This window comes from Pseudophryne corroboree, chromosome 5, assembly GCF_028390025.1.
Source record: "Pseudophryne corroboree isolate aPseCor3 chromosome 5, aPseCor3.hap2, whole genome shotgun sequence".
NCBI classification, from domain to species: domain Eukaryota; kingdom Metazoa; phylum Chordata; class Amphibia; order Anura; family Myobatrachidae; genus Pseudophryne; species Pseudophryne corroboree.
Genome location: NC_086448.1, coordinates 842,950,156 through 842,976,459, shown reverse-complemented (window position 1 = coordinate 842,976,459; position 26,304 = coordinate 842,950,156). Strand labels below are relative to the sequence as shown.

Genomic DNA, 26,304 nt, shown 5'->3' with positions numbered 1-26,304 from the left:
GAGAATATAGTCTTGTAGGAGGATGCAGGGAGAACATAGTCTTGTAGGAGTATGCAGGGAGAACATAGTCTTGAAGGAGGATGCAGGGAGAATATAGTCTTGAAGGAGGATGCAGGGAGAATATAGTCTTGTAGGAGGATGCAGGGAGAACATAGTCTTGTAGGAGTATGCAGGTAGAACATAGTCTTGAAGGAGGATGCAGGGAGAATATAGTCTTGTAGGAAGATGCAGGGAGAACATAGTCTTGTAGGAGTATGCAAGGAGAACATAGTCTTGAAGGAGGATGCAGGGAGAACATAGTCTTGTTGGAGGATGCAAGGAGAACATAGTCTTGAAGGAGGATGCAGGGAGAATATAGTCTTGTTGGAGGATGCAGGGAGAACATAGTCTTGTTGGAGGATGCAGGGAGAATATAGTCTTGAAGGAGGATGCAGGGAGAACATAGTCTTGAAGGAGGATGCAGGGAGAATATAGTCTTGTAGGAAGATGCAGGGAGAATATAGTCTTGTAGGAGGATGCAAGGAGAACATAGTCTTGAAGGAGGATGCAGGGAGAATATAGTCTTGAAGGAGGATGCAGGGAGAATATAGTCTTGTAGGAAGATGCAGGGAGAATATAGTCTTGTAGGAGGATGCAAGGAGAACATAGTCTTGAAGGAGGATGCAGGGAGAATATAGTCTTGAAGGAGGATGCAGGGAGAATATAGTCTTGTAGGAGGATGCAGGGAGAATATAGTCTTGTAGGAGGATGCAGGGAGAATATAGTCTTGTAGGAAGATGCAGGGAGAACATAGTCTTGTAGGAGTATGCAGGGAGAATATAGTCTTGTAGGAGGATGCAGGGAGAACATAGTCTTGTTGGAGGATGCAAGGAGAACATAGTCTTGAAGGAGGATGCAGGGAGAATATAGTCTTGTAGGAGGATGCAGGGAGAATATAGTCTTGTAGGAGGATGCAGGGAGAATAGTCTTGTAGGAGGATGCAGGGAGAACATAGTCTTGAAGGAGGATGCAGGGAGAATATAGTCTTGTAGGAGGATGCAGGGAGAACATAGTCTTGAAGGAGGATGCAGGGAGAATATAGTCTTGTAGGAGGATGCAAGGAGAACATAGTCTTGAAGGAGGATGCAGGGAGAATATAGTCTTGTAGGAAGATGCATGGAGAATATAGTCTTGTAGGAAGATGCAGGGAGAATATAGTCTTGTAGGAGGATGCAGGGAGATCATAGTCTTGTAGGAGTATGCAAGGAGAACATAGTCTTGAAGGAGGATGCAGGGAGAATATAGTCTTGTAGGAGGATGCAGGGAGAACATAGTCTTGTAGGAGTATGCAAGGAGAACATAGTCTTGAAGGAGGATGCAGGGAGAATATAGTCTTGTAGGAGTATGCAAGGAGAACATAGTCTTGAAGGAGGATGCAGGGAGAATATGGTCTTGTAGGAGGATGCAGGGAGAACATAGTCTTGAAGGAGGATGCAGGGAGAATATAGTCTTGTAGGAAGATGCAGGGAGAATATAGTCTTGTAGGAGGATGCAAGGAGAACATAGTCTTGAAGGAGGATGCAGGGAGAATATAGTCTTGAAGGAGGATGCAGGGAGAATATAGTCTTGTAGGAAGATGCAGGGAGAATATAGTCTTGTAGGAGGATGCAAGGAGAACATAGTCTTGAAGGAGGATGCAGGGAGAATATAGTCTTGAAGGAGGATGCAGGGAGAATATAGTCTTGTAGGAAGATGCAGGGAGAATATAGTCTTGAAGGAGGATGCAGGGAGAATATAGTCTTGAAGGAGGATGCAGGGAGAATATAGTCTTGTAGGAAGATGCAGGGAGAACATAGTTTTGTAGGAGGATGCAGGGAGAACATAGTCTTGTAGGAGGATGCAGGGAGAACATAGTCTTGTCGGAGTATGCAAGGAGAACATAGTCTTGTAGGAGTATGCAGGGAGAACATAGTCTTGTAGGAGGATGCAGGGAGAACATAGTCTTGTAGGAAGATGCAGGGAGAATATAGTCTTGAAGGAGGATGCAGGGAGAACATAGTCTTGTAGGAGGATGCAGGGAGAATATAGTCTTGAAGGAGGATGCAGGGAGAATATAGTCTTGTAGGAAGATGCAGGGAGAATATAGTCTTGAAGGAGGATGCAGGGAGAATATAGTCTTGTAGGAAGATGCAGGGAGAATATAGTCTTGTAGGAAGATGCAGGGAGAATATAGTCTTGAAGGAGGATGCATGGAGAACATAGTCTTGTAGGAGGATGCAGGGAGAACATAGTCTTGTAGGAGGATGCAGGGAGAACATAGTCTTGTAGGAAGATGCAGGGAGAATATAGTCTTGAAGGAGGATGCAGGGAGAACATAGTCTTGTAGGAGGATGCAGGGAGAACATAGTCTTGTAGGAAGATGCAGGGAGAATATAGTCTTGAAGGAGGATGCAGGGAGAATATAGTCTTGTAGGAGGATGCAGGGAGAACATAGTCTTGTAGGAGGATGCAAGGAGAACATAGTCTTGAAGGAGGATGCAGGGAGAATATAGTCTTGTAGGAGGATGCAGGGAGAACATAGTCTTGTAGGAGGATGCAAGGAGAACATAGTCTTGAAGGAGGATGCAGGGAGAATATAGTCTTGTAGGAAGATGCAGGGAGAACATAGTCTTGAAGGAGGATGCAAGGAGAACATAGTCTTGAAGGAGGATGCAAGGAGAACATAGTCTTGAAGGAGGATGCAGGGAGAATATAGTCTTGTAGGATGATGCAGGGAGAATATAGTCTTGTAGGAGGATGCAAGGAGAACATAGTCTTGAAGGAGGATGCAGGGAGAATATAGTCTTGTAGGAAGATGCAGGGAGAATATAGTCTTGTAGGAGGATGCAAGGAGAACATAGTCTTGAAGGAGGATGCAGGGAGAATATAGTCTTGTAGGAAGATGCAGGGAGAACATAGTCTTGTAGGAGGATGCAAGGAGAATATAGTCTTGTAGGAGGATGCAGGGAGAACATAGTCTTGTAGGAGTATGCAGGGAGAACATAGTCTTGAAGGAGGATGCAGGGAGAATATAGTCTTGAAGGAGGATGCAGGGAGAATATAGTCTTGTAGGAGGATGCAGGGAGAACATAGTCTTGTAGGAGTATGCAGGTAGAACATAGTCTTGAAGGAGGATGCAGGGAGAATATAGTCTTGTAGGAAGATGCAGGGAGAACATAGTCTTGTAGGAGTATGCAAGGAGAACATAGTCTTGAAGGAGGATGCAGGGAGAACATAGTCTTGTTGGAGGATGCAAGGAGAACATAGTCTTGAAGGAGGATGCAGGGAGAATATAGTCTTGTTGGAGGATGCAGGGAGAACATAGTCTTGTTGGAGGATGCAGGGAGAATATAGTCTTGAAGGAGGATGCAGGGAGAACATAGTCTTGAAGGAGGATGCAGGGAGAATATAGTCTTGTAGGAAGATGCAGGGAGAATATAGTCTTGTAGGAGGATGCAAGGAGAACATAGTCTTGAAGGAGGATGCAGGGAGAATATAGTCTTGAAGGAGGATGCAGGGAGAATATAGTCTTGTAGGAAGATGCAGGGAGAATATAGTCTTGTAGGAGGATGCAAGGAGAACATAGTCTTGAAGGAGGATGCAGGGAGAATATAGTCTTGAAGGAGGATGCAGGGAGAATATAGTCTTGTAGGAGGATGCAGGGAGAATATAGTCTTGTAGGAGGATGCAGGGAGAATATAGTCTTGTAGGAAGATGCAGGGAGAACATAGTCTTGTAGGAGTATGCAGGGAGAATATAGTCTTGTAGGAGGATGCAGGGAGAACATAGTCTTGTTGGAGGATGCAAGGAGAACATAGTCTTGAAGGAGGATGCAGGGAGAATATAGTCTTGTAGGAGGATGCAGGGAGAATATAGTCTTGAAGGAGGATGCAGGGAGAACATAGTCTTGTTGGAGGATGCAAGGAGAACATAGTCTTGAAGGAGGATGCAGGGAGAATATAGTCTTGTTGGAGGATGCAGGGAGAACATAGTCTTGAAGGAGGATGCAGGGAGAATATAGTCTTGTAGGAGGATGCAGGGAGAATATAGTCTTGTAGGAAGATGCTGGGAGAATATAGTCTTGAAGGAGGATGCATGGAGAACATAGTCTTGTAGGAAGATGCAGGGAGAATATAGTCTTGTAGGAAGATGCAGGGAGAATATAGTCTTGTAGGAGGATGCAGGGAGAATATAGTCTTGTAGGAAGATGCAGGGAGAATATAGTCTTGTAGGAGGATGCAGGGAGAATATAGTCTTGTAGGAGGATGCAGGGAGAACATAGTCTTGTAGGAGGATGCAGGGAGAATATAGTCTTGTAGGAGGATGCAGGGAGAATATAGTCTTGTAGGAAGATGCAGGGAGAATATAGTCTTGTAGGAGGATGCAAGGAGAACATAGTCTTGAAGGAGGATGCAGGGAGAATATAGTCTTGAAGGAGGATGCAGGGAGAATATAGTCTTGAAAGAGGATGCAGGGAGAATATAGTCTTGTAGGAGGATGCAGGGAGAACATAGTCTTGTAGGAGGATGCAGGGAGAATATAGTCTTGAAGGAGGATGCAGGGAGAATATAGTCTTGTAGGAGGATGCAGGGAGAACATAGTCTTGTAGGAGGATGCAGGGAGAATATAGTCTTGTAGGAGGATGCAGGGAGAATATAGTCTTGTAGGAAGATGCAGGGAGAATATAGTCTTGTAGGAGGATGCAAGGAGAACATAGTCTTGAAGGAGGATGCAGGGAGAATATAGTCTTGAAGGAGGATGCAGGGAGAATATAGTCTTGAAAGAGGATGCAGGGAGAATATAGTCTTGTAGGAAGATGCAGGGAGAATATAGTCTTGTAGGAAGATGCAGGGAGAATATAGTCTTGAAGGAGGATGCATGGAGAACATAGTCTTGTAGGAAGATGCAGGGAGAATATAGTCTTGAAGGAGGATGCAGGGAGAACATAGTCTTGTAGGAGGTTGTGGAGAGCACATGGTCTTGTAGGAGGATGCAGGGAGAACATAGTCTTGTAGGAAGATGCAGGGAGAATATAGTCTTGAAGGAGGATGCAGGGAGAATATAGTCTTGAAAGAGGATGCAGGGAGAATATAGTCTTGTAGGAGGATGCAGGGAGAACATAGTCTTGTAGGAGGTTGTGGAGAACACATGGTCTTGTAGGAGGATGCAGGGAGAACATAGTCTTGTAGGAAGATGCAGGGAGAATATAGTCTTGAAGGAGGATGCAGGGAGAATATAGTCTTGAAAGAGGATGCAGGGAGAATATAGTCTTGTAGGAGGATGCAGGGAGAATATAGTCTTGTAGGAAGATGCAGGGAGAATATAGTCTTGTAGGAAGATGCAGGGAGAATATAGTCTTGAAGGAGGATGCATGGAGAACATAGTCTTGTAGGAAGATGCAGGGAGAATATAGTCTTGAAGGAGGATGCAGGGAGAACATAGTCTTGTAGGAAGATGCAGGGAGAATATAGTCTTGAAGGAGGATGCAGGGAGAATATAGTCTTGAAAGAGGATGCATGGAGAACATAGTCTTGTAGGAGGATGCAGGGAGAATATAGTCTTGTAGGAAGATGCAGGGAGAATATAGTCTTGAAGGAGGATGCATGGAGAACATAGTCTTGTAGGAAGATGCAGGGAGAATATAGTCTTGAAGGAGGATGCAGGGAGAACATAGTCTTGTAGGAGGATGCAGGGAGAACATAGTCTTGTAGGAGGATGCAGGGAGAATATAGTCTTGAAGGAGGATGCAGGGAGAATATAGTCTTGTAGGAGGATGCAGGGAGAATATAGTCTTGAAGGAGGATGCAGGGAGAATATAGTCTTGTAGGAGGATGCAGGGAGAACATAGTCTTGAAGGAGGATGCAGGGAGAATAGTCTTGTAGGAGGATGCAGGGAGAACATAGTCTTGAAGGAGGATGCAGGGAGAATATAGTCTTGTAGGAGGATGCAGGGAGAACATAGTCGTGAAGGAGGATGCAGGGAGAACATGGTCTTGTAGGAGGATGCAGGGAGAACATAGTCTTGTAGGAGGATGCAGGGAGAACATAGTCTTGTAGGAGTATGCAAGGAGAACATAGTCTTGAAGGAGGATGCAGGGAGAATATGGTCTTGTAGGAGGATGCAGGGAGAACATAGTCTTGAAGGAGGATGCAGGGAGAATATAGTCTTGAAGGAGGATGCAGGGAGAATATAGTCTTGTAGGAGGATGCAGGGAGAATATAGTCTTGTAGGAGGATGCAGGGAGAACATAGTCTTGAAGGAGGATGCAGGGAGAACATGGTCTTGTAGGAGGATGCAGGGAGAACATAGTCTTGTAGGAGGATGCAAGGAGAACATAGTCTTGTAGGAGGATGCAGGGAGAACATAGTCTTGTAGGAGGATGCAGGGAGAACATGGTCTTGTAGGAGGATGCAGGGAGAACATAGTCTTGTAGGAGGATGCAGGGAGAATATAGTCTTGAAGGAGGATGCAGGGAGAATATAGTCTTGTAGTCTTGTAAGAGGTTGTGGAGAGCACATGGTCTTGTAGGAGGATGCAGGGAGAACATAGTCTTGTAGGAGGATGCAGGGAGAATATAGTCTTGTAGGAGGATACATGGAGAACATAGTCTTGGAGGTTGTGGAGAGGATATGGTCTTGTAGGAGGAAGCAGGGAGAACATGGTCTTGTAGGAGGATGCAGGGAGAACATAGTCTTGTAGGAGGATGCAGGGAGAACATAGTCTTGTAGGAGGATGCAGGGAGAACATATTCTTGTAGGAGGATGCAGGGAGAACATGGTCTTGTAAGAGGTTGTGGAGAGCACATGGTCTTGTAGGAGGATGCAGGGAGAACATAGTCTTGTAGGAGGATGCAGGGAGAATATAGTCTTGTAGGAGGATACATGGAGAACATAGTCTTGTAGGAGGATGCAGGGAGAACATGGTCTTGTAGGAGGATGCAGGGAGAACATAGTCTTGTAGGAGGATGCAGGGAGAACATAGTCTTGTAAGAGGTTGTGGAGAGCACATGGTCTTGTAGGAGGATGCAGGGAGAACATATTCTTGTAGGAGGATGCAGGGAGAACATAGTCTTGTAGGAGGTTGTGGAGAGCACATGGTCTTGTAGGAGGATGCAGGGAGAACATAGTCTTGTAGGAGGTTGTGGAGAGCACATGGTCTTGTAGGAGGATGCAGGGAGAACATATTCTTGTAGGAGGATGCAGGGAGAATATAGTCTTGTAGGAGGATGCAGGGAGAATATAGTCTTGTAGGAGGATGCAGGGAGAACATAGTCTTGTAGGAGGATGCAGGGAGAACATAGTCTTGTAGGAGGATGCAGGGAGAACATATTCTTGTAAGAGGTTGTGGAGAGCACATGGTCTTGTAGGAGGATGCAGGGAGGACATAGTCTTGTAGGAGGTCGTGGAGAGGACATAGTCTTGTAGGAGGATGTGGAGAGGACATACTCTTGTAGGAGGCCGTGGAGAAGACATAGTATTGTAGGAGGCTGTGGAGAGAACATTATAAGAGGATACAACATTATCTGTGGAGAGAACATTATAAGAGTATACAAAGAGGACATAGTCTTGTAGGAGCCCTTGGAGATCTTATATTTAGTATTGTGAACAAGACCTGATCAAAGTCTCATCTCTTCTGAAAGCTGTTGCATCTGCTCCATCTCTCTGCTGTCTGGGAGACATTCTGGTGGGGTGACTGAAGGAGAATCACTTGTGGGGTTACCCTGACAGGTACAGATCAGCTCAGCCATGATATGGGGGGAAATAATGAAGAATAATGTTGTCATTTGTCATTTCTGGCTAGAGCTAGCCCTGACCCACTTCAGTCCCAGAAACAGTGCGGCCACTTGGGGGGCGGTATAACTTACGCCGCTGTTGTCCTTGGTGTCACAGGTGCAATGAGATATTTTATGAATAACAGAGAATATGTGGATTTGCAGTTTATATCTCCTGTTCCCTGTCCTCAGGGTAAAGCAACCACCAGTCCTGAACTCTCAAACACAGTGGGGCAGATTGTTTTCCGGACAGAGGGCAACGGAGCACTGGAAACCGAACCAAACGCCATCAATGACCGGTGCCTCGGCTGCTGCCAGAAGACAGTGACTCCCAGCCTAGGAGTGACACCGAGGACTCGGGTAATGTTTTGCAGAGAAGTTACAGTGTAATGTTCTGCATAGAGGTTCTGCAGTGCGATTTCAGTTCAATGTTCTGCACAGAGCTCAGATGTTCTGCAGAGGTACTTGTGTAATGTTCTGTGGAATGCTTACGATGTAATGTCCTGCAGGGAGATTTTGCTGTAATGTTCTGCAGCGAGTTTACAGTGCAATGTTCTGCAGAGATGTACTGTTGTAATGTTCTGCGGAGAGCTTACTATGTAATGTTCTGCAGGGAGATTTTGCTGTAATGTTCTGCAGCGAGTTTACAGTGCAATGTTCTGCAGAGATGTACTGGTGTAATGTTCTGCGGAGACCTTACTATGTAATGTTCTGCAGGGAGATTTTGCTGTAATGTTCTGCAGCGAGTTTACAGTGCAGTGTTCTGCAGAGATGTACTGGTGTAATGTTCTGCGGAGATCTTACTATGTAATGTTCTGCAGGGAGATTTTGCTGTAATGTTCTGCAGCGAGTTTACAGTGCAGTGTTCTGCAGAGATGTACTGGCGTAATGTTCTGCGGAGAGCTTACTATGTAATGTTCTGCAGGTAGATTTTGCTGTAATGTTCTGCAGCGAGTTTACAGTGCAATGTTCTGCAGAGATGTACTGGTGTAATGTTCTGCGGAGAGCTTACTATGTGATGTTCTGCAGGGAGATTTTGCTGTAATGTTCTGCAGCGAGTTTACAGTGCAATGTTCTGCAGAGATGTACTGGTGTAATGTTCTGCGGAGAACTTACTGTGTGATGTTCTGCAGGGAGATTTTTCTGTAATGTTCTGCAGCGAGTTTACAGTGCAATGTTCTGCAGAGATGTACTGGCGTAATGTTCTGCGGAGAGCTTACTATGTGATGTTCTGCAGGGAGATTTTGCTGTAATGTTCTGCAGCGAGTTTACAGTGCAGTGTTCTGCAGAGATGTACTGGTGTAATGTTCTGCGGAGAGCTTACTATGTAATGTTCTGCAGGGAGATTTTGCTGTAATGTTCTGCAGCGAGTTTACAGTGCAGTGTTCTGCAGAGATGTACTGGCGTAATGTTCTGCGGAGAGCTTACTATGTAATGTTCTGCAGGTAGATTTTGCTGTAATGTTCTGCAGCGAGTTTACAGTGCAATGTTCTGCAGAGATGTACTGGTGTAATGTTCTGCGGAGACCTTACTATGTGATGTTCTGCAGGGAGATTTTTCTGTAATGTTCTGCAGCGAGTTTACAGTGCAATGTTCTGCAGAGATGTACTGGTGTAATGTTCTGCGGAGAGCTTACTATGTGATGTTCTGCAGGGAGATTTTTCTGTAATGTTCTGCAGCGAGTTTACAGTGCAATGTTCTGCAGAGATGTACTGGCGTAATGTTCTGCGGAGAGCTTACTATGTGATGTTCTGCAGGGAGATTTTGCTGTAATGTTCTGCAGCGGGCTGCTAGGAATCTGCTGATCTGTCTCTAGCCACCGCCTCTTCTGCATTAATTCTCAGAAGTTGCGCAAATACAAATCAGGACACGATTTAGGGTTACCACCTCATCCCTTTAATTCTGGACACATACTTAGGTGGCTGCAGAAGGAGCGCTATGTAGAATGATTTCAATATTTTCTTTTGTGTGGTTTTAAAAGTATAAATAACCCCAAAACGTTTTTTTGTAATTTGTGAAACTGTAAATCCTGTTCTACCATTTATTGGGGTCGCAGCGCCATCTAATGGGGAAATGAAGTTATGGCAGATGATTAAAACAAATTAGTTATTATTATTATTATTATTATTAGCATTATTCATTTGTAAGGTTTGCTTGTAGGGGATAACACTGACAACAAGATACATAAGTACAGCAAACACAGCAGTCACACAGTCACACAGCAGTCACACAGACACACAGCAGTCACACAGACACACAGCAGTCACACAGTCACACAGCAGTCACACAGGCACATAATTACAGTTTTCATGCAGATAAGAGGAAGGATAGAGGGCCCTGCTCATGCAAGCTTACAATCCCTGCGGATATGCCTGCATCTAGTAAGTGAAAGCACGGGGTATTATTACATGTTGGAGTCACAGCACCCATGGGCCCCGGTACGGAGTGGGTGTGACTACTGTGTGGGGGCGGGGGTCATACTTAATTGTGAATACTGGACCCAACCCAGCCATAATTGCTTATTCTCCCAGAACAGCCAGAAGGCTCCGAAAATTAGGTGGTGCTCCCAGCCCCCCAGGAAAGTAAGCAAGTCTCCCGAAGCTGCCCATACCCCGCCAACCACTTACTGAGTAAAGTGGGTGCATCGGATGGCTGTTGGCACGCTTCATGCTGAAACACATCATATAAGCCAAATCCCACCCCCTGCCACGCCCCTACCCACAACCACTTAAGACAAGACCCCGCCCACATACACTCATCGTATATCCCATTGCTGTGCCGACCTGGCTGCCGTCCTCCCAGAGCAATCTGCAACTCTGTACTGGACCCAACCCAGATTTTAAGCTGTATCTGCCTTGTACCCCCTTCCCGCCAGTATCACTGCTGGCATCTTAATAAATTGTAGTTAAGAATTAAATGCCCTCACCTCCCAGGATGCATTGCCTGGGGCCGGCACCATTACTGCCCCGTGGCACCTGTGTATTTAACATCCCTGGGGTTGGCAGGTATGTCTAAGTGGTTGAGAGATGTATCACAGGTGTTGGGTGGCTATGTGACAGACCTTTCCCTTGAAATGTTGTTCCCCGTACCTTGCTCAGAGAGGTAGGATAGATTGATACGAAACAAGAGTGAGCCAGAAACAGAAGGTGATTGGTAAATTGGCAAAATATTAGGTAATCACAAGAAGAATAGGGCATAAAAAGAAGATAAAGAGAAAACAATTGACTACAGTTCACATCACATTGGATCATTCAAGAATGCAAAAGACAATCAAATCACGGATATTTGTGTATTGCATTAATAAACTATAATGTGGTGATGAGAAGAGTAATGAAAAACACAATTTCACAATAACAGTTGCTAAGGTCCTATCTTTCCTTAACCAAGTTGTTATAATCTTCACGTGCAAATAACGTTGGAGCTCTCTTTGAATCTTGAAATGCCACAGTTTGCAGTGGGGGAATGGCGCATGTGAACACAAGTAATCCTGTGTTAGTAAGAATGTCACTGTAACTCTTATTTAAAGAGGATGAAGCTAAAGAAGGTATTGTAGTGTCTCTCAACAAATACAGCTTAGTAATAAGAGTTCCTTGGGCAAATAAACTCAGTCCTTTCCAGATAAAGTAACTTACTTTCACTTTCATAAATGACTCAGGGGGTTATTCAGAATTGTTAGCAAAACAAAAAAGTTAGAAATTGGGCAAAACCATGTTACACTGCAGTTGGGGCAGATGTAACGTGCAGGGAGAGTTAGATTTGACTCAAACATGCCGAATGCACCGCAGGTGGAGTGCAACGCGAGGATTTGCTCTCCACTTTCCTGCTTGTTATAGTTTGCAGGAAACCTATAATATCTGTGTGCAAATTACTACAGAACTCTGGAGAGCTACAGACATGTGACTTTACTCACTGCACCATGCTGAACAATGGCAGAAGAGACACTTCCTGTATAACAAACACTTCTGGTATAGCAAACACTTCCTGTATGACAAAATGGATGGCAATGATGCAACATCCTCATACAGTGTCCAACTATAAGACCTGTCCAGAGTATTTTATGGAATCTCCCATTATTTTTGGGTTTGGTCAATTTCAGGGTCAGGATTGGGGCAGGATATACATTGAGTGTTATTTGTAAATCAATAATCAGTCATTTCCTGGAATTTATTACTGACTTTGTCTCCGCACAGGAGGGAACCACAAGTGAGACTAGAAGAGGAGAGACGCTACAGACAATGGGAAGACAAAGGCCTCAGAAGCCTCAGCGGGAGGGGATATATAACTCCCCCTGTGTCCTGCCGAGGTGCAACCCACACCGGAGGGTGATGTCTTCCAGCTCCAGTGAGGAGGTGGGTGGTACATACCTTTGGTGGCCTAAAGTGTCTATTACTGGGGGGGCTGGAGAGTATATTACTGGGGGAGCCTAGTGTGTGTATTACTGGGGGAAGGGAGGGGGGGAGCTGGAGTGCATCTTCCTGAAGGTGCCTGGAGAGTATATTACTGGTGGAGCCTAGTGTGTGTATTACTGGGGGAAGGGAGGGGGGGGGAGCTGGAGTGCATCTTCCTGGAGCTGCCTGGAGAGTATATTGCTGGGGGAGCCTAGTGTGTGTATTACTGGGGGAAGGTGTTTTGTTCATACGTTTGTAAATCCAGTCATCAGGACACAGAGACATGTGAGTTCACTGCTGTGCTGTTTATTCCATCACCAACTCCAGGCACACTGCACCCTGGACCACCCACTTCCCAGCATCCCCCTGGTCCTAGGGACCATCACTGAAGATTCAGGCTTACACAGATTAGTAAGGGAGTGTCTACAAATATTAAGCATTCTAATACACTAACATCACATCCTCTTTTCTTTAAAGATAAGCCCTGTACGCTTCAATGCAACAATTAACAACGTCATATTAAGAACATCATCTAACATGTTTCAATGAGTCTCTCAGGTCTGCGTATTTCCCTTTTGGGTCTTTCATACACAGTCTGTGTTTCATCGACCATATTGGACCTTTCTAGAATCGTGGTTTGTTCACCATTATCAGGATCATCATACATGTCAGATGAAGGGTATTCTTCAGTCATGTTGTCTTCATTATGGTTAGGTTGAGATCTTAAATCCACCCGATTTCTTCTTACTTCCGTTCCACGCTCTGTACGTATAGTATAAGATCTTGGTGCTACTTGTGCTTGCACAATACTTTTCTGCACCCAAATACCTTTCTCGTGATCTCTGAGACGGACTTGGTCACCCGATTTTAGATCAGATAAGCTTTTTGCTCGCCTGTCATGGAACAGTTTCTGTTTCGCCTGTTGACGTTCCTTACTCAGTCTGACCAACGCTGAGTTATGTGTATTAAGCAGTTCATCATGTATCGGGAGATTTGCTCTAATCCTCCTTCCCATCAGCATTTGTGCAGGAGAAAGTCCATTCTGTAAAGGTGTACTGCGGTAGAGTAAAAGACTTTTGTAGAAATCTTCTTTACCTTCTTGAGCTTTTTTCATGAGACTCTTTACAGTTTTTACTGAACTTTCCACCAACCCATTTGAGCGTGGATAGTGGGGACTTGATGTAGTATGGACAAATTCCCACTCATCAGCAAATTGTCTAAATTCAGCACTGGAAAACTGAGGACCATTGTCAGTGAACACTTCCATAGTGTTATGCACACCAGTGCCTGCAGGAGTGTTTGGTGTCTGAGCTGTTATGCACACCAGTGCCTGCAGGAATGTACTGGTGTCTGAACTGTTATGCACACCAGTGCCTGCAGGAATGTACTGGTGTCTGAACTGTTATGCACACCAGTGCCTGCAGGAATGTACTGGTGTCTGAACGGATAGGGATGCAAAACAAATGAACTCACAGACAGACTGGGGAATATGACATTACGTACACAGAAGGTGATAGGGTAACAAAATAAACACAAAGTGAACAGAGAAGCCCAGAGGCTAAGAAACTGGGTGTCTCCCTAGTATTAGGAATGCTCAGATGGAAAAAGCAAGATGTTGTGTTTTAATACGTAGAGAACCCGAAATGCTGTTGCTAAGGGCAACAGCAAAACCCTAGAGGGTTACCAACGGGTGTGGCAGTAAACTCCTTGGTCTGAGATGGAATGATAGACACAAGGAGAGTCTCCACAATCCTAATCCTCACTTGCAGTGCACTGGTTCAGCTTACTGCCACTAAACTGACACCAGAACACCTTGCACAGTGAGATAGGATTTAGGCAGGCAAGTCTGAGAATACAGCCGCAAACTTGCTAAGTTCACAGAGTAGCAAAAGAACCCCAGCAAGTTAAACGACTGACTCCAGTATTACTGCTAGGTCTGGATTGGCAGAGTGTAGTACCAAATTCCCAGGCCTATTTGCAGTAAGCAACAACAAATACAAAGCTACACAGTACTGGCTAACTTTCAGGAACTAACTAACCAACAAAGATTCAGCAGCATTTGCTTAACCTGAGAAGAGGGTTTATATAGCAGGTGCTGTCCACGCCCCACTCAGACCTCACAGACTGTGAGCACAAAAACCATCACCGGATCCCCTGCCGTGCACAGAGCCTGTAACCACTGCACAGCAAAAGACCCGAACCGGAGTATCAGCTGCGCTCAGGTTACTCCGCTAGCACTTGTCTCCCGGTTGCCATGACGACGTGGCAGTACAGGGCAGGAGACCCTAACAGTACCCCCCCTCTGACGAGGGGTCAAAGAACCCCTACCACCGGGTTTATCGGGGAACTGCGAGAAGAAAGAGCGTATCAGTCTGGGGGCATGAAGATCACAACTGCGCACCCACGACCGCTCCTCCGGGCCATACCCCTTCCAGTGCACCAAAAATGACAGCCGACCCCGAACCATCTTGGAGTCAAGAATCCTTTCAACAACAAACTCCCTCTGGCCACGTATCAGAAGAGGGGAAGGTCTTCCACTGGAAGAAGGATTACTAATCGCCCGTTTTAAAAGGGAACAATGAAATGTTTTATTGATACCCAAAGAACGGGGCAGATCTAACTGAAATGCCACCGGATTGATAACCCTGGTGATCTTATAAGGGTCGATGAACCGGGGGCCTAACTTATGAGATGGCTGTCTCAACTTCAAATTCTTGGTAGACAACCAGACGAAGTCTCCTAATTTGAAGCTGCAGGGTCTTTTCCGCTTATCAAAAACCCTTTTGGTCACTAATGACACAGACACAAGGGCTTTCTTCACTTTCCTCCAAATACCTCTAAGGACCGAAACCACAGAGGAACCACCAGGCGTGGAGTCCAGGGGGTCAAAAGAATTGGCCTTAGGATGATGCCCATACACACAAAGGAAGGGAGAGATCCCTGTAGCAGAGTGAGCCGCGTTGTTATAGGCAAACTCCGCCATGGACAGATGAGCAACCCAGTCAGTCTGACACTTGGAGACATAACACCTGAGGAACTGCTCCAAGGACTGGTTCACCCTTTCAGTCTGCCCATTAGACTGCGGATGGTAGCCTGACGACAAGCTGACAGAAATCTGGAGATCGGAACAAAATGCCCTCCAGAATTTGGCCACAAACTGGGATCCGCGGTCAGAGACCACATCAAGTGGCAACCCGTGGAGACGCACAACATGCTGCATAAATAATTCAGACAGGCGTCTGGCCGATGGCAGCCCAACCAGTGGAACAAAGTGCGCCATCTTCGAAAACCTGTCAACAACAACCCAGATGGCTGTCATCCCCGAGGATTTGGGCAAGTCCACCACAAAATCCATTGAAATGTGGGTCCATGGCTTAGATGGAATAGAGAGTGGATGTAATGGGCCAACAGGAACCCCTCTAGGAGTCTTATTTCGGGCACAGATGTCACATGCCCGAACCCACTGATTCACATCCTTAGCCACCGAGGGCCACCACACCGCCCTAGATAGCAACTCCCGAGTTCTGGCAATACCCGGGTGACCTGCCGACTTCTTGGCATGGAATTCCAGGAACACTCGCTGTCTTAACCTAGGAGGCACAAACAAAAGACCTACCGGAAGGTCTGGATGAGTCTGCTCCTGTGCTCTAAGGACTAATGACAAGAGGTCCTGGGTAATGCCCACTTTAATACATGATGGGGACACAATGGGCAACGGCTCCTCGGTGGTCTCCTGGATTGGAGCAAAACTCTGCGAGAGCGCATCAGCCTTGATGTTTTTTGACCCAGGGCGATATGTTATCAAAAAATTAAAACGAGCAAAAAACAAAGCCCATCGTGCCTGCCTGGCATTGAGATGCTTCGCTGACTCTAAATATGCCAGATTCTTATGGTCGGTGAGAATTGAGACCACAAACTTAGCCCCCTCAAGCCAGTGTCTCCACTCCTCGAGTGCATCCTTAATAGCCAACAATTCCCGGTTACCCACGTCATAATTCATCTCGGCAGGCGAAAATTTACGGGAAAAGTAAGCGCAGGGATGAAGGCGATTATCAGACACTCCCATCTGAGAGAGCACTGCCCCAATACCCATCTCAGAGGCATCCACCTCCACCACAAAAGGACGCTCTGGATCTGGGTGTCGCAGCACCTTGGCCGAGACAAATGCCCTTTTGAGACGGGCAAAAGCCGCTTTAGCCTCACAAGACCAGTGAGCAACATCCGCCCCTTTCTTAGTGAGTGCCACCAAGGGCGCCACTATAGACGAAAATCCAGCGATAAATCGTCTATAAAAATTCGCAAAGCCCAGGAAACGCTGAAGCGCCTTCAAACTAGTGGGCTGCACCCAATCCAGGACTGCCTGTACCTTGGAACCCTCCATTTGGAAACCTTCTGGGGAGATAATATATCCTAGAAATGCGATTTGCTGAACTTCAAATTCGCACTTCTCCAGCTTTGCCCAAAGCCGGTGGTCTCTGAGTTTCTGGAGGACTAAGCGTACATGCTTCCGATGTTCCTCCAGGGAATGGGAGAAGATTAGGATGTCATCTAAGTATACAACTAAGAATCTATCCAAATATTCCCTGAGTACATCGTTCATGAAATCCTGGAAGACTGCCGGGGCATTACAGAGCCCAAAAGGCATCACCAAATATTCATAATGCCCTGAGTGGGTATTAAAGGCAGTCTTCCATTCATCCCCCTCTCTTATTCGGATTAGATTGTACGCCCCGCGTAGGTCAATCTTAGAAAAAATGGTGGCAGTACGAAGCTGGTCAAACAAATGAACTCACAGACAGACTGGGGAATATGACATTACGTACACAGAAGGTGATAGGGTAATAAAATAAACACAAAGTGAACAGAGAAGCCCAGAGGCTAAGAAACTGGGTGTCTCCCTAGTATTAGGAATGCTCAGATGGAAAAAGCAAGATGTTGTGTTTTAATACGTAGAGAACCCGAAATGCTGTTGCTAAGGGCAACAGCAAAACCCTAGAGGGTTACCAACGGGTGTGGCAGTAAACTCCTTGGTCAGAGATGGAATAATAGACACAAGGAGAGTCTCCACAATCCTAGTCCTCACTTGCAGTGCACTGGTTCAGCTTACTGCCACTAAACTGACACCTGAACACCTTGCACAGTGAGATAGGATTTAGGCAGACAAGTCTGAGAATACAGCCGCAAACTTGCTAAGTTCACAGAGTAGCAAAAGAATCCCAGCAGGTTAAACGACTGACTCTAGTATTACTGCTAGGTCTGGATTGGCAGAGTGTAGTACCAAATTCCCAGGCCTATTTGCAGTAAGCAACAACAAATACAAAGCTACACAGTACTAGCTAGCTTTCAGGAACTAACTAACCAACAAAGATTCAGCAGCATCTGCTTAACCTGAGAAGAGGGTTTATAAAGCAGGTGCTGTCCACGCCCCACTCAGACCTCACAGACTGTGAGCACAAAAACCAGCACCGGATCCCCTGCTGTGCACAAAGCCTGTAACCACTGCACAGCAAAAGACCCGAACCGGAGTATCAGCTGCGCTCAGGTTACTCCGCTAGCACTTGTCTCCCGGTTGCCATGACGATGTGGCAGTACAGGGCAGGAGACCCTAACACATAGGAACACCATGCCTTGCAAAGATTGATTTCATGCAATTGATTACGGCTTTACTAGTAGTTGTATGTAGTGTCTTCACCTCAGGGTAGTTAAGAGTAATAATCAGTCACAACAATGGGGGTCATTCCGAGTTGTTCGCTCGTTATTTTTTTCCGCTACGGAGCGATTAGTCGCAAACTGCGCATGCGCAATGTACGCAGCGCGCCTGCGCCAAGTAAATTAGTTCAAAAGTTTGGTATTTTACTCACGGCGTAACAAAGTTTTTTCATTGTTCTGCTGATTGTAGTGTGATTGACAGGAAGTGGGTGTTTCTTGGTGGAAACTGGCCGTTTTCTGGGAGTGTGCGGAAAAACGCAGGCGTTTCAGGGAAAAACGTGGGAGTGTCTGGAGAAACGGGGGAGTGGCTGGCCGAACGCTGGGCGTGTGTGTGACGTCAAACCAGGAACGAAACTGACTGAACTGATCGCTATTTGTGAGTAGGTCTGGAGCTACTCAGAAACTGCTAAGAAATTTATATTCGCAATTCTGCTAATCTTTCGTTCGCAATTCTGCTAAGCCTAGATACACTCCCAGAGGGCGGCGGCTTAGCGTGTGCAATGCTGCTAAAAGCAGCTAGCGAGCGAACAACTCGGAATTACCCCCAGTGTACGTTTTCCCATTACAATCAAACAAATCTGCACCAACTTTCTGGTACGGTCTCTCTGGCACTGCGTGAGGACTCAGTGGCTCGACTTGTTGTTTTTTCGGTCTATACGTAAGACATAATTCACATGTAGCTGTAGTCTGTGCTATGTCTTGGTTCATTCTTGGCCAATACAAAACTTCACGCACTCTCCGCTTACATTTTTCTTCTCCTAAGTGGCCTTCATGTATCTTGCACAGCATAGATTTTCTTAGTCGTGCAGGTATGACAAACCTATTGCCTTTGTAAATAATACCATCGACAACTGTAAGGTCACTGCGGTACATCCAATAATCATGGATAGACAGCGGGCACGCATGTTTTTCTGCTGGCCAACCTTTCAGAATGATATCTTTCAACACTTTCATTGTGTCATCTGTCTCAGTTTCTTTCCTAATCTGTTCTTGTCTTGCAAGAGACACTGGTAGAGAAGCTACGATCAAATTAACATAGGCTTCTATCTCTTCATCCATCAGACTTTTGGAACCTTCACTTTTGTCCACAGCACGAGAAAGTGTATCAGCAATGTACATGTATTTGCCGGGACAGTACAGCAAGTGTACATCATATTTCTGTAGTCTGATAAGCATTCGTTGAATTCTCATGGGACAGTCATGTAATGATTTAGTCATGATAGCTACCAATGGCTTGTGGTCAGTTTCCACTGTAAATGTTTGACCATACACAAACTGATGAAATCGCTCACATGCATGTGTGATCGCTAGAAGTTCTTTTTCTATCTGAGCATACCTTGATTCAGCTCTTGATGCATAGATTACTGGTTGCCATGTAGCCTCATGTTCTTGTAAGAGCACTGAGCCTAGGCCAAATTGCGAAGCATCTGCTGAAATTCTTATTCTTTTCGCAGGATCAAAGAATTTTAGCACTGGTTGCTCTGTAATGATCTGTTTCAAGTTTTGCCAACTTTCTTCTTGTTCATGTGACCACATCCACTCGTTATCTTTGTCAACAACATCTAAGAGAGGCTGTTCTTTCAGAGAGTTGAGAAATAAACTTTCCTAAGTAAGTAATCATTCCTACGAATCTTCTGACGTCGTCTTTGTTGTTAGGATGTTCCATGTTCACTATGGCTGATATTTTCCTTGGGTCTGGTTTTACACCTTGATCCGAGACCACGTCGCCCATAAAGGTAAGTGTATTCATGCCAAATTCACATTTGTCCTTGTTTAGCTTTAGATTCACTTTCTTGACAAGTTCCATTACTTGTCTCAATCTAGAATCAAGTTCTTCCTTTGTAGATCCCCAGACAATAATGTCATCCATCATTGTTTCAACACCTGGAATATGTTCAAAAATCATGTGTATCTTTTTGTGATATACTTCTGGAGCAGACAATATTCCATATGGTAGTCGAAGAAATCTGTATCTACCTTCTGGTGTATTAAATGTACAAAGCTTTGAGCTGGCCTCATCTAGCTTCATTTGCCAGAATCCTGAAGATGCGTCCAATTTACTGAACCATTTTGCTCCCGCAAATTGCGACATGATTTCATCTCTGGTTGGTAGTTTGAAATGTTCTCGTTTAATACTTTTGTTTAAATCTCTGGGGTCTAGACATATTCTGAGTTGTCCATTTTTCTTTTCAACAATTACTAAGGAGTTTACCCATTCAGTAGGCTCATCAACTTTCTGTATCACACCCAAGGCTTCCATGCGATTTAACTCTTGTTTCAGTTTTTCTCTCAGCGCAAACGGCACTTTTCTACAGGGGTGTATCACTGAAGAAACTTGCGTGTCTATATTTATTTTATGCTCTCCAGGCAAACAACCTAGACCTTCAAACAAGTCTCTGTATTCTGTAAACATCGATTTGCAGTCATCTTCTACTTGTGATGTCACCATAAAAACTTTCTTTTGCAAGCTAAGTTTCTCACAGGAACTTAATCCTAGAATCGGTTGCACATTTTTATCCACAATCAGTAGAGATGTTTTAAACTGTTGTCCCTTATATTTCAGTGTCACTAAGCATGAACCTTTCACAGGAATTTCCTCCCCAGTGTACCCTGTAACTTTCACTTTGGCTGGATGAATTTTAGGTTTAACTCTAAAAGTCTTATAGTCTTGAACTGATATTAAATTCACCTGCGCGCCAGTATCAAGCTTAAAGGGACTGACAATCTCGTTCACAGTTAAAGGGACAATCCATTCTTTCTTATCTGCACTGCAAAGTTCAATGCAATCCACAAATAATTCATCTGTTTGTTTAACAGCATGCACTTTGGTTGTTTTACTTTTAATTTTACAGCATTTGGCAAAGTGATTAAGTCTACCACATACCATGCAGGTTTTACCATAAGCAGGGCACATTTTAGGATTGTGAGCATTTCCACATCTACTACACATTTCCTTATTAGACTATGGCTTAGACTGCTTCACTCTTGAGAATGGAGGTGTGCTTTGCTCTGTTTTCTGCACTACATATACAGCAGCATCAGCGTCCTTGTGTAACTTTTTGGCTTGAAATCTAGTTATTTCTGCAGATCTATACATAGTAACTGCCTTTTCTAGTGTTAGGTCTTGCTCTCTAAGCAATCTCTCTCTGGGTCCATTATCAGGTATTCCACAGACAATACGATCTCTAATCAGTGAATCCTTTAAATCACCAAACTCACAGGTTTATCTGAGTGATTGCAGCTCTGTAACATACTGATCAAATCCATCTACAGACTTCTGATCACATGTGAAAAACTTATATCTTTCATATGTCACATTTTTCCTTGGCACATCCTCTCCTATCACATGGAGGAAAATGGATGCCTTCATTTTGTCAGCCTCTGAATCAGCTCCACATGCAGCAAGATATATATTAAACCTTTGCTTAAATCTTTTCCAGTTTTCAGACAAGTTACCATACATCAGCATGCCGGTTGGAGGAGCTAGTTTATCCATGGTTACTCATTGTTTGAAGATAGGAGCACACGGCAGGCTTTGCAGACACTGAGTATCACAGCCTTACAGACTTCTGCAAGATTCTTTCACACTGAGAGCACTAGCAGTCCAAGTTAAACTTCTTCTGACACCATGTTTTGTTCATACGTTTGTAAATCCAGTCATCAGGACACAGAGACATGTGAGTTCACTGCTGTGCTGTTTATTCCATCACAAACTCCAGGCACACTGCACCCTGGACCACCCACTTCCCAGCACCCCCCTGGTCCCAGGGACCATCACTGAAGATTCAGGCTTACACAGATTAGTAAGGGAGTGTCTACAAATATTAAGCATTCTAATACACTAACATCACAGAAGGGAGGGGGGGAGCTGGAGTGCATCTTCCTGAAGGTGCCTGAAGAGTATATTACTGGGGGAGCCTAGTGTGTGTATTACTGGGGGAAGGGAGGGAGGTGGGGCTGGAGTGCATCTCCCTGAAGGTACCTGGAGCGTATATTACTGGGGGAGACTAGTGGGTATATTACTGGGGGAAGGGAGGGAGGTGGGGCTGGATTGCATCTTCCTGGAGAGTATATTACTGGGGTGCCTTGAAAGTTAAGAGTATACACTGGGGGACCTGGTGGTTATTGGATTACTGGGGGGGGGGGGTTAGAGTGCATATTACTAGGGGGAAGGGGGGGCGGTTGGAGTGTATCTTGCAGGTGGTGCCTGGAGAGTATCTTATTGGGAGGGGGGAGCTGGAGAGTATATTACTAGATTCTGGGGTGGGGTGAGGTGGGGTTGGCTGGAATGTATGTTACCAGGGAAGTGTGTGTGTTGGTTGGGGGGGGTGGGGGTGGGGGGCTTAAGTGCATCTTTCTAGAGAATATATTACTGGGGTGCCAGGAAAGTGGAGAATATACACTGGGGGTCTGGTGATTACTATTGGGAGTTTGGAGTGCATATTACTGGAGGGAAGGGGGGACGGAGGCTGGAGTGGATCTTATAGGTGCATACCCTCCAACATTGTACACGTAAAAACCGGTACAAACAAGGAAAGCGGGCGTGGTCGCGGGTAAAGGGGGCGTGGCCACGCCCCCTTTCCTATACTTTCAATGGAGATGCAGTGAGTCAAAAATCGGTACAAAGCCCTTTTTGGCCGGTACAGACCTTAAAAAAACGGTACTGTACCGGCCAAAAAGGTACAGTTGGAGGGTATGTAGGTGGTGCCTGGAGTGTATATTATGGGGGGAGGGGGGGGGGGTCTAGTGTATCTTACTGGGGGTGCCTGGAAAGTATATACAGTATGTGTGAATTTTGGAGTGTATGTGGAGTGATACCAGAACCCTTATTGGGCGACCTATCATTCTTTGGAGTGCCACAGTTCATGCTGGGACATGTGGTTCCAGGCTACCTACCATTGCTGTAATGTCTGCTGGAACGGCTCTCTGGCAGGATGTGCTGGTATTTGTAGTTCACAGCAGCTGAAGAGCCACAGCTGGATTTATGAGTGGATAACTTCGGTTGTGGTTGTCTATGGTGGAGAATGGTTTGGGGCTGGGGGTCAGAGGGGTAACACCTTGGACTGGGGATTGGGTAGAATTAGGCCTCAGGGCGTTGCACAGTCACATTGTCCTCAGAACGAGTGAGACAGGGGAGGATTCCCTCACTAGTGACAGGGGCTGAGATAGATGCTACGGCCATCTCCCAGGCTCTGTGTATTCCGTAGTGATTTACTATCGGGGAACAGTCGCCAGGTACCAGATGCTGCCAGGGGGGAGTATAATAATTATATACAGCTATCTCACTCCATTTTATCTACGCTCTATACCACACGTCTGTACAAGGCAGATATTGATAAAGTGATTTCTCAGTTTCCGGGTCCTCTGTATAAATGACGCATTTGGGGGGTTTGTGTCCCCGCAGATCTATGTGACCAGACATCACAGACAGCACGGCAGGTTCCAGCCCCTGCAGCACAGGACGGGAAACCAATGCCGCCATCTTGGCTGTAGAACAGCTCTGGGGTCTATTCCGGACTCTTCCAGCTCCAGCGAGGAGGACTGATCCGTGCGTAAGTAACTCTCCGCCATTAATGTGCTCCAGTGCTGGGAGACCCCCCCCATTTCCCCCCAGGTATCAGGCCACAGACTCCCACCGCTGTCACCCCGTCACCTTCCAGCAGTGACAGTCAGGATTACTGGGGCACGATGCTGTCCTGGGTTCTACAGGAGAATATTGGTCATATTTACTAAGGTGCGGCTTTAGAGAAGTGGAGATGTTCCCATAGCAACCAGATTCTGCTTATCATTTATCTAACACCTTCTAGAAGATAATTGCTAGAATCTGACACCATATTATGCCCCCACAGTAATGGTGCCAGGACCTGCTCGTTGTCAGGGGTTCTGCTGATCAGGGGATTTTCCCTGCAGGATTCTATTGAAATCGTCCCTCCCAAAATGGCCTCCACCTCAGAGGAGACAGTTATTAAAGATACTAGAGGAGGCTCCTCTAATATCTTTAATAATTGTCTCCTCTGAGGCGGCAGCCATTTTGGGAGGGACGTTTTCAATAGAGGGGAGCGGAATGCGGATGGTCGGGGAGGAACGGGGACGGACGGCGGCAGGTAGACGGAGGTATGAGCGGCCCGGGCCCTTCCTTCTCTGTCATAGAGGCCGGGACAGCTTTGCCCCCAGTACCCTCCTGATGGTGGCCCTGCGCCAGGCTGCACTGCGTGGAGCTCAGTGACAAATATGAATGAACATTGGGGGTCATTCAGACGTGACAGCACGCTAGCTTTTTGTGCAGCGCTGCGATCAGGTCAGAACTGCGCATGTGTATGCACCGCAATGCGCAGGTGCGTGGCCCCCCGGCGACGGGGATTGCCAGACAGCGACGGGTTGAATGAAGAAAGTGATTGCACAGGCGATCGCAAGAAGATTGACAGGAAGAGGGCGTTTGTGGGTGGCAACTGACCGTTTTTAAGGAGGGGTGGAGAAACGCAGGCGTGGCCGGACGTTTGAAGGGCGGTTTCCTGACGTCAGCTCCGGCCCCGATCATCGCACTGGAAGAGTAAGTCCTGAGCTGTGCAGAGACTGCAAACGCGATCGCACCCCTGCACAGCGATTAACCCCTCCCCTGTAGGCGGCGACTACCTGGTCGCAGAAGTGCAAAAATCGCCTGCTTGCGACCAGGTCTGAATGACCCCCATTGTGTACACTGCTGCAATTGCAAGAAAAGCGCGAACGCTGAGGGGTCTCTCCAGTTATATAAGATTAACTCGTGAGTCACTTTGCGGCTTCCTGAACTCGCACAAAGTGCCCTCTGTCCCATATGGCTCTGAGCAACTTTGTGCCAATTCGGGCAGAAACTAGTCCGCGATGGGTGCCACGGCAACTCGCACCCTTCACAAACAAAAGGATTAACCCGTAAGTCTCCAGAACGCGACGAGTCCGTGTGTGTGCAGCTGCGGTCCGTAGAAGACACTACATTGTGAAACTCACTATCCGTGTTGCGGCATACCCACCGCCTAAAGTGTTTCACGCCATTAGTGCAATAGCACTAGGTGTATGAGGGGGTGGTCTTCAATATGCCGACTGTCGGGATCCCGGCGCACAGTATACCCGTGCCGGAATCCCGACAGCCGGCATACCGACAGATATTCTCCCTCATTTGCGCTCGCCACACTGTTGGTATGCCGGCGGTCGGGCTCCCGGCGCCGGTATGCTGGTCGCCGACATACCATACTACACCCGTATGAGGGTATATCTGTATCACCCACATATTCCAGAGCTATTACAGTTACTGGAGCGGTTTATCATGAATTAACCCTTTATGCTGACACTGAGAGCGGCCGTTACATGTCGTCGCTTTCCTCTCCATACAGGACGCCCCCTGACATAACCGCCAGGAGGAGGAGAAGCCATATTCCGGATTCCGGAGGGTGGGATATTATCCGTGTACCCTGTACCCAATATATTACAATGAATCTGTGACAACGTATCTATAGATGACTGCGGGACGCCAGGATGTTGTCTGTGCAGGAGGAGGAGAGAGGAACGCGGAGGGCTACAGACTTATATTTACTTTATATACGAAGCGTCCATTATTAAAATAACATTTATATTAAATTGACGCGTGAAAATTTGCAGAATATAAAAATATTTGTGAAACTGACCGAAGCCAAATGTAACATTTTATACGTGAGAAATAGAGAAAATTATCGCTATGAAAAAGCAAAAAACTATATTAAACGAATTAATTGGTTCATTCCCTGTATGTAATTAATAAGTTATATATTTATATAGTCTGTTATCACATATCAAAGACATCATGTATATCACAAAGTTATTATTTGTATTTTATATAAAAGTAACATGATATGATATATAACTGGGTAAATGCTCCATATTATTGCAGAACCAGCAACATGGCGGCCGTAGAGAGTCAGCGCCTGAGTCGGCGAGTAACTGTGATACGTGTGATACATTTATCATCGTACCGCCAGACATAGGGGACTGTTCATCATGCAATATTTCCGGATACACCCGCAGATATTTGCTATCACCCCAATGTATGAAGGAGGGACAGCAGCAGATCACCCCTCCATTCCCCCCGGCAGCCGCGGCACCCGGAGGTTACTATAAGGGCCACAAAGCATTGCAGGGTGTGGCCCCGGCCACACACATTGAGGATGGCGTTAGCCGCTGTGGTCTATGTGGGTTGCACTCTGTGATACTGGCCTGGAGACGGTTCCTCTATGAGCTAATGCCATCAAACAATGGGGTCAGCTGCCTGGGGGGGGGGGGGGGGGGGGGCGACCATGCATTCACAAGCAACAGCCCCATTAAGTGGGAGGGTCATGGGCGGGTAAATTAACTACCATGGCGTTCATAGCGTTCAGATGAATATGGGATGTCTGTTTCTGACGGATCTCTTG

General features: G+C 46.0%; 1 protein-coding gene across 1 annotated transcript in view; it reads left to right on the top strand.

Annotated features, from left to right (window-relative positions):
* LOC134928670 (uncharacterized) overlaps positions 1 to 25,631 on the top strand; it is a 115,072-nt gene extending 89,441 nt beyond the window's left edge. Inside the window, exons 5-8 of the mRNA XM_063924647.1 lie at positions 7,983 to 8,150; positions 11,981 to 12,139; positions 23,292 to 23,439; positions 25,252 to 25,631. Of these exons, the coding sequence (XP_063780717.1) occupies positions 7,983 to 8,150; positions 11,981 to 12,139; positions 23,292 to 23,432 (468 nt within the window). The 3' untranslated portion in view covers positions 23,433 to 23,439; positions 25,252 to 25,631. The remainder of the gene's footprint in view (positions 1 to 7,982; positions 8,151 to 11,980; positions 12,140 to 23,291; positions 23,440 to 25,251) is intronic.
* Positions 25,632 to 26,304: the final 673 nt, after the last annotated feature.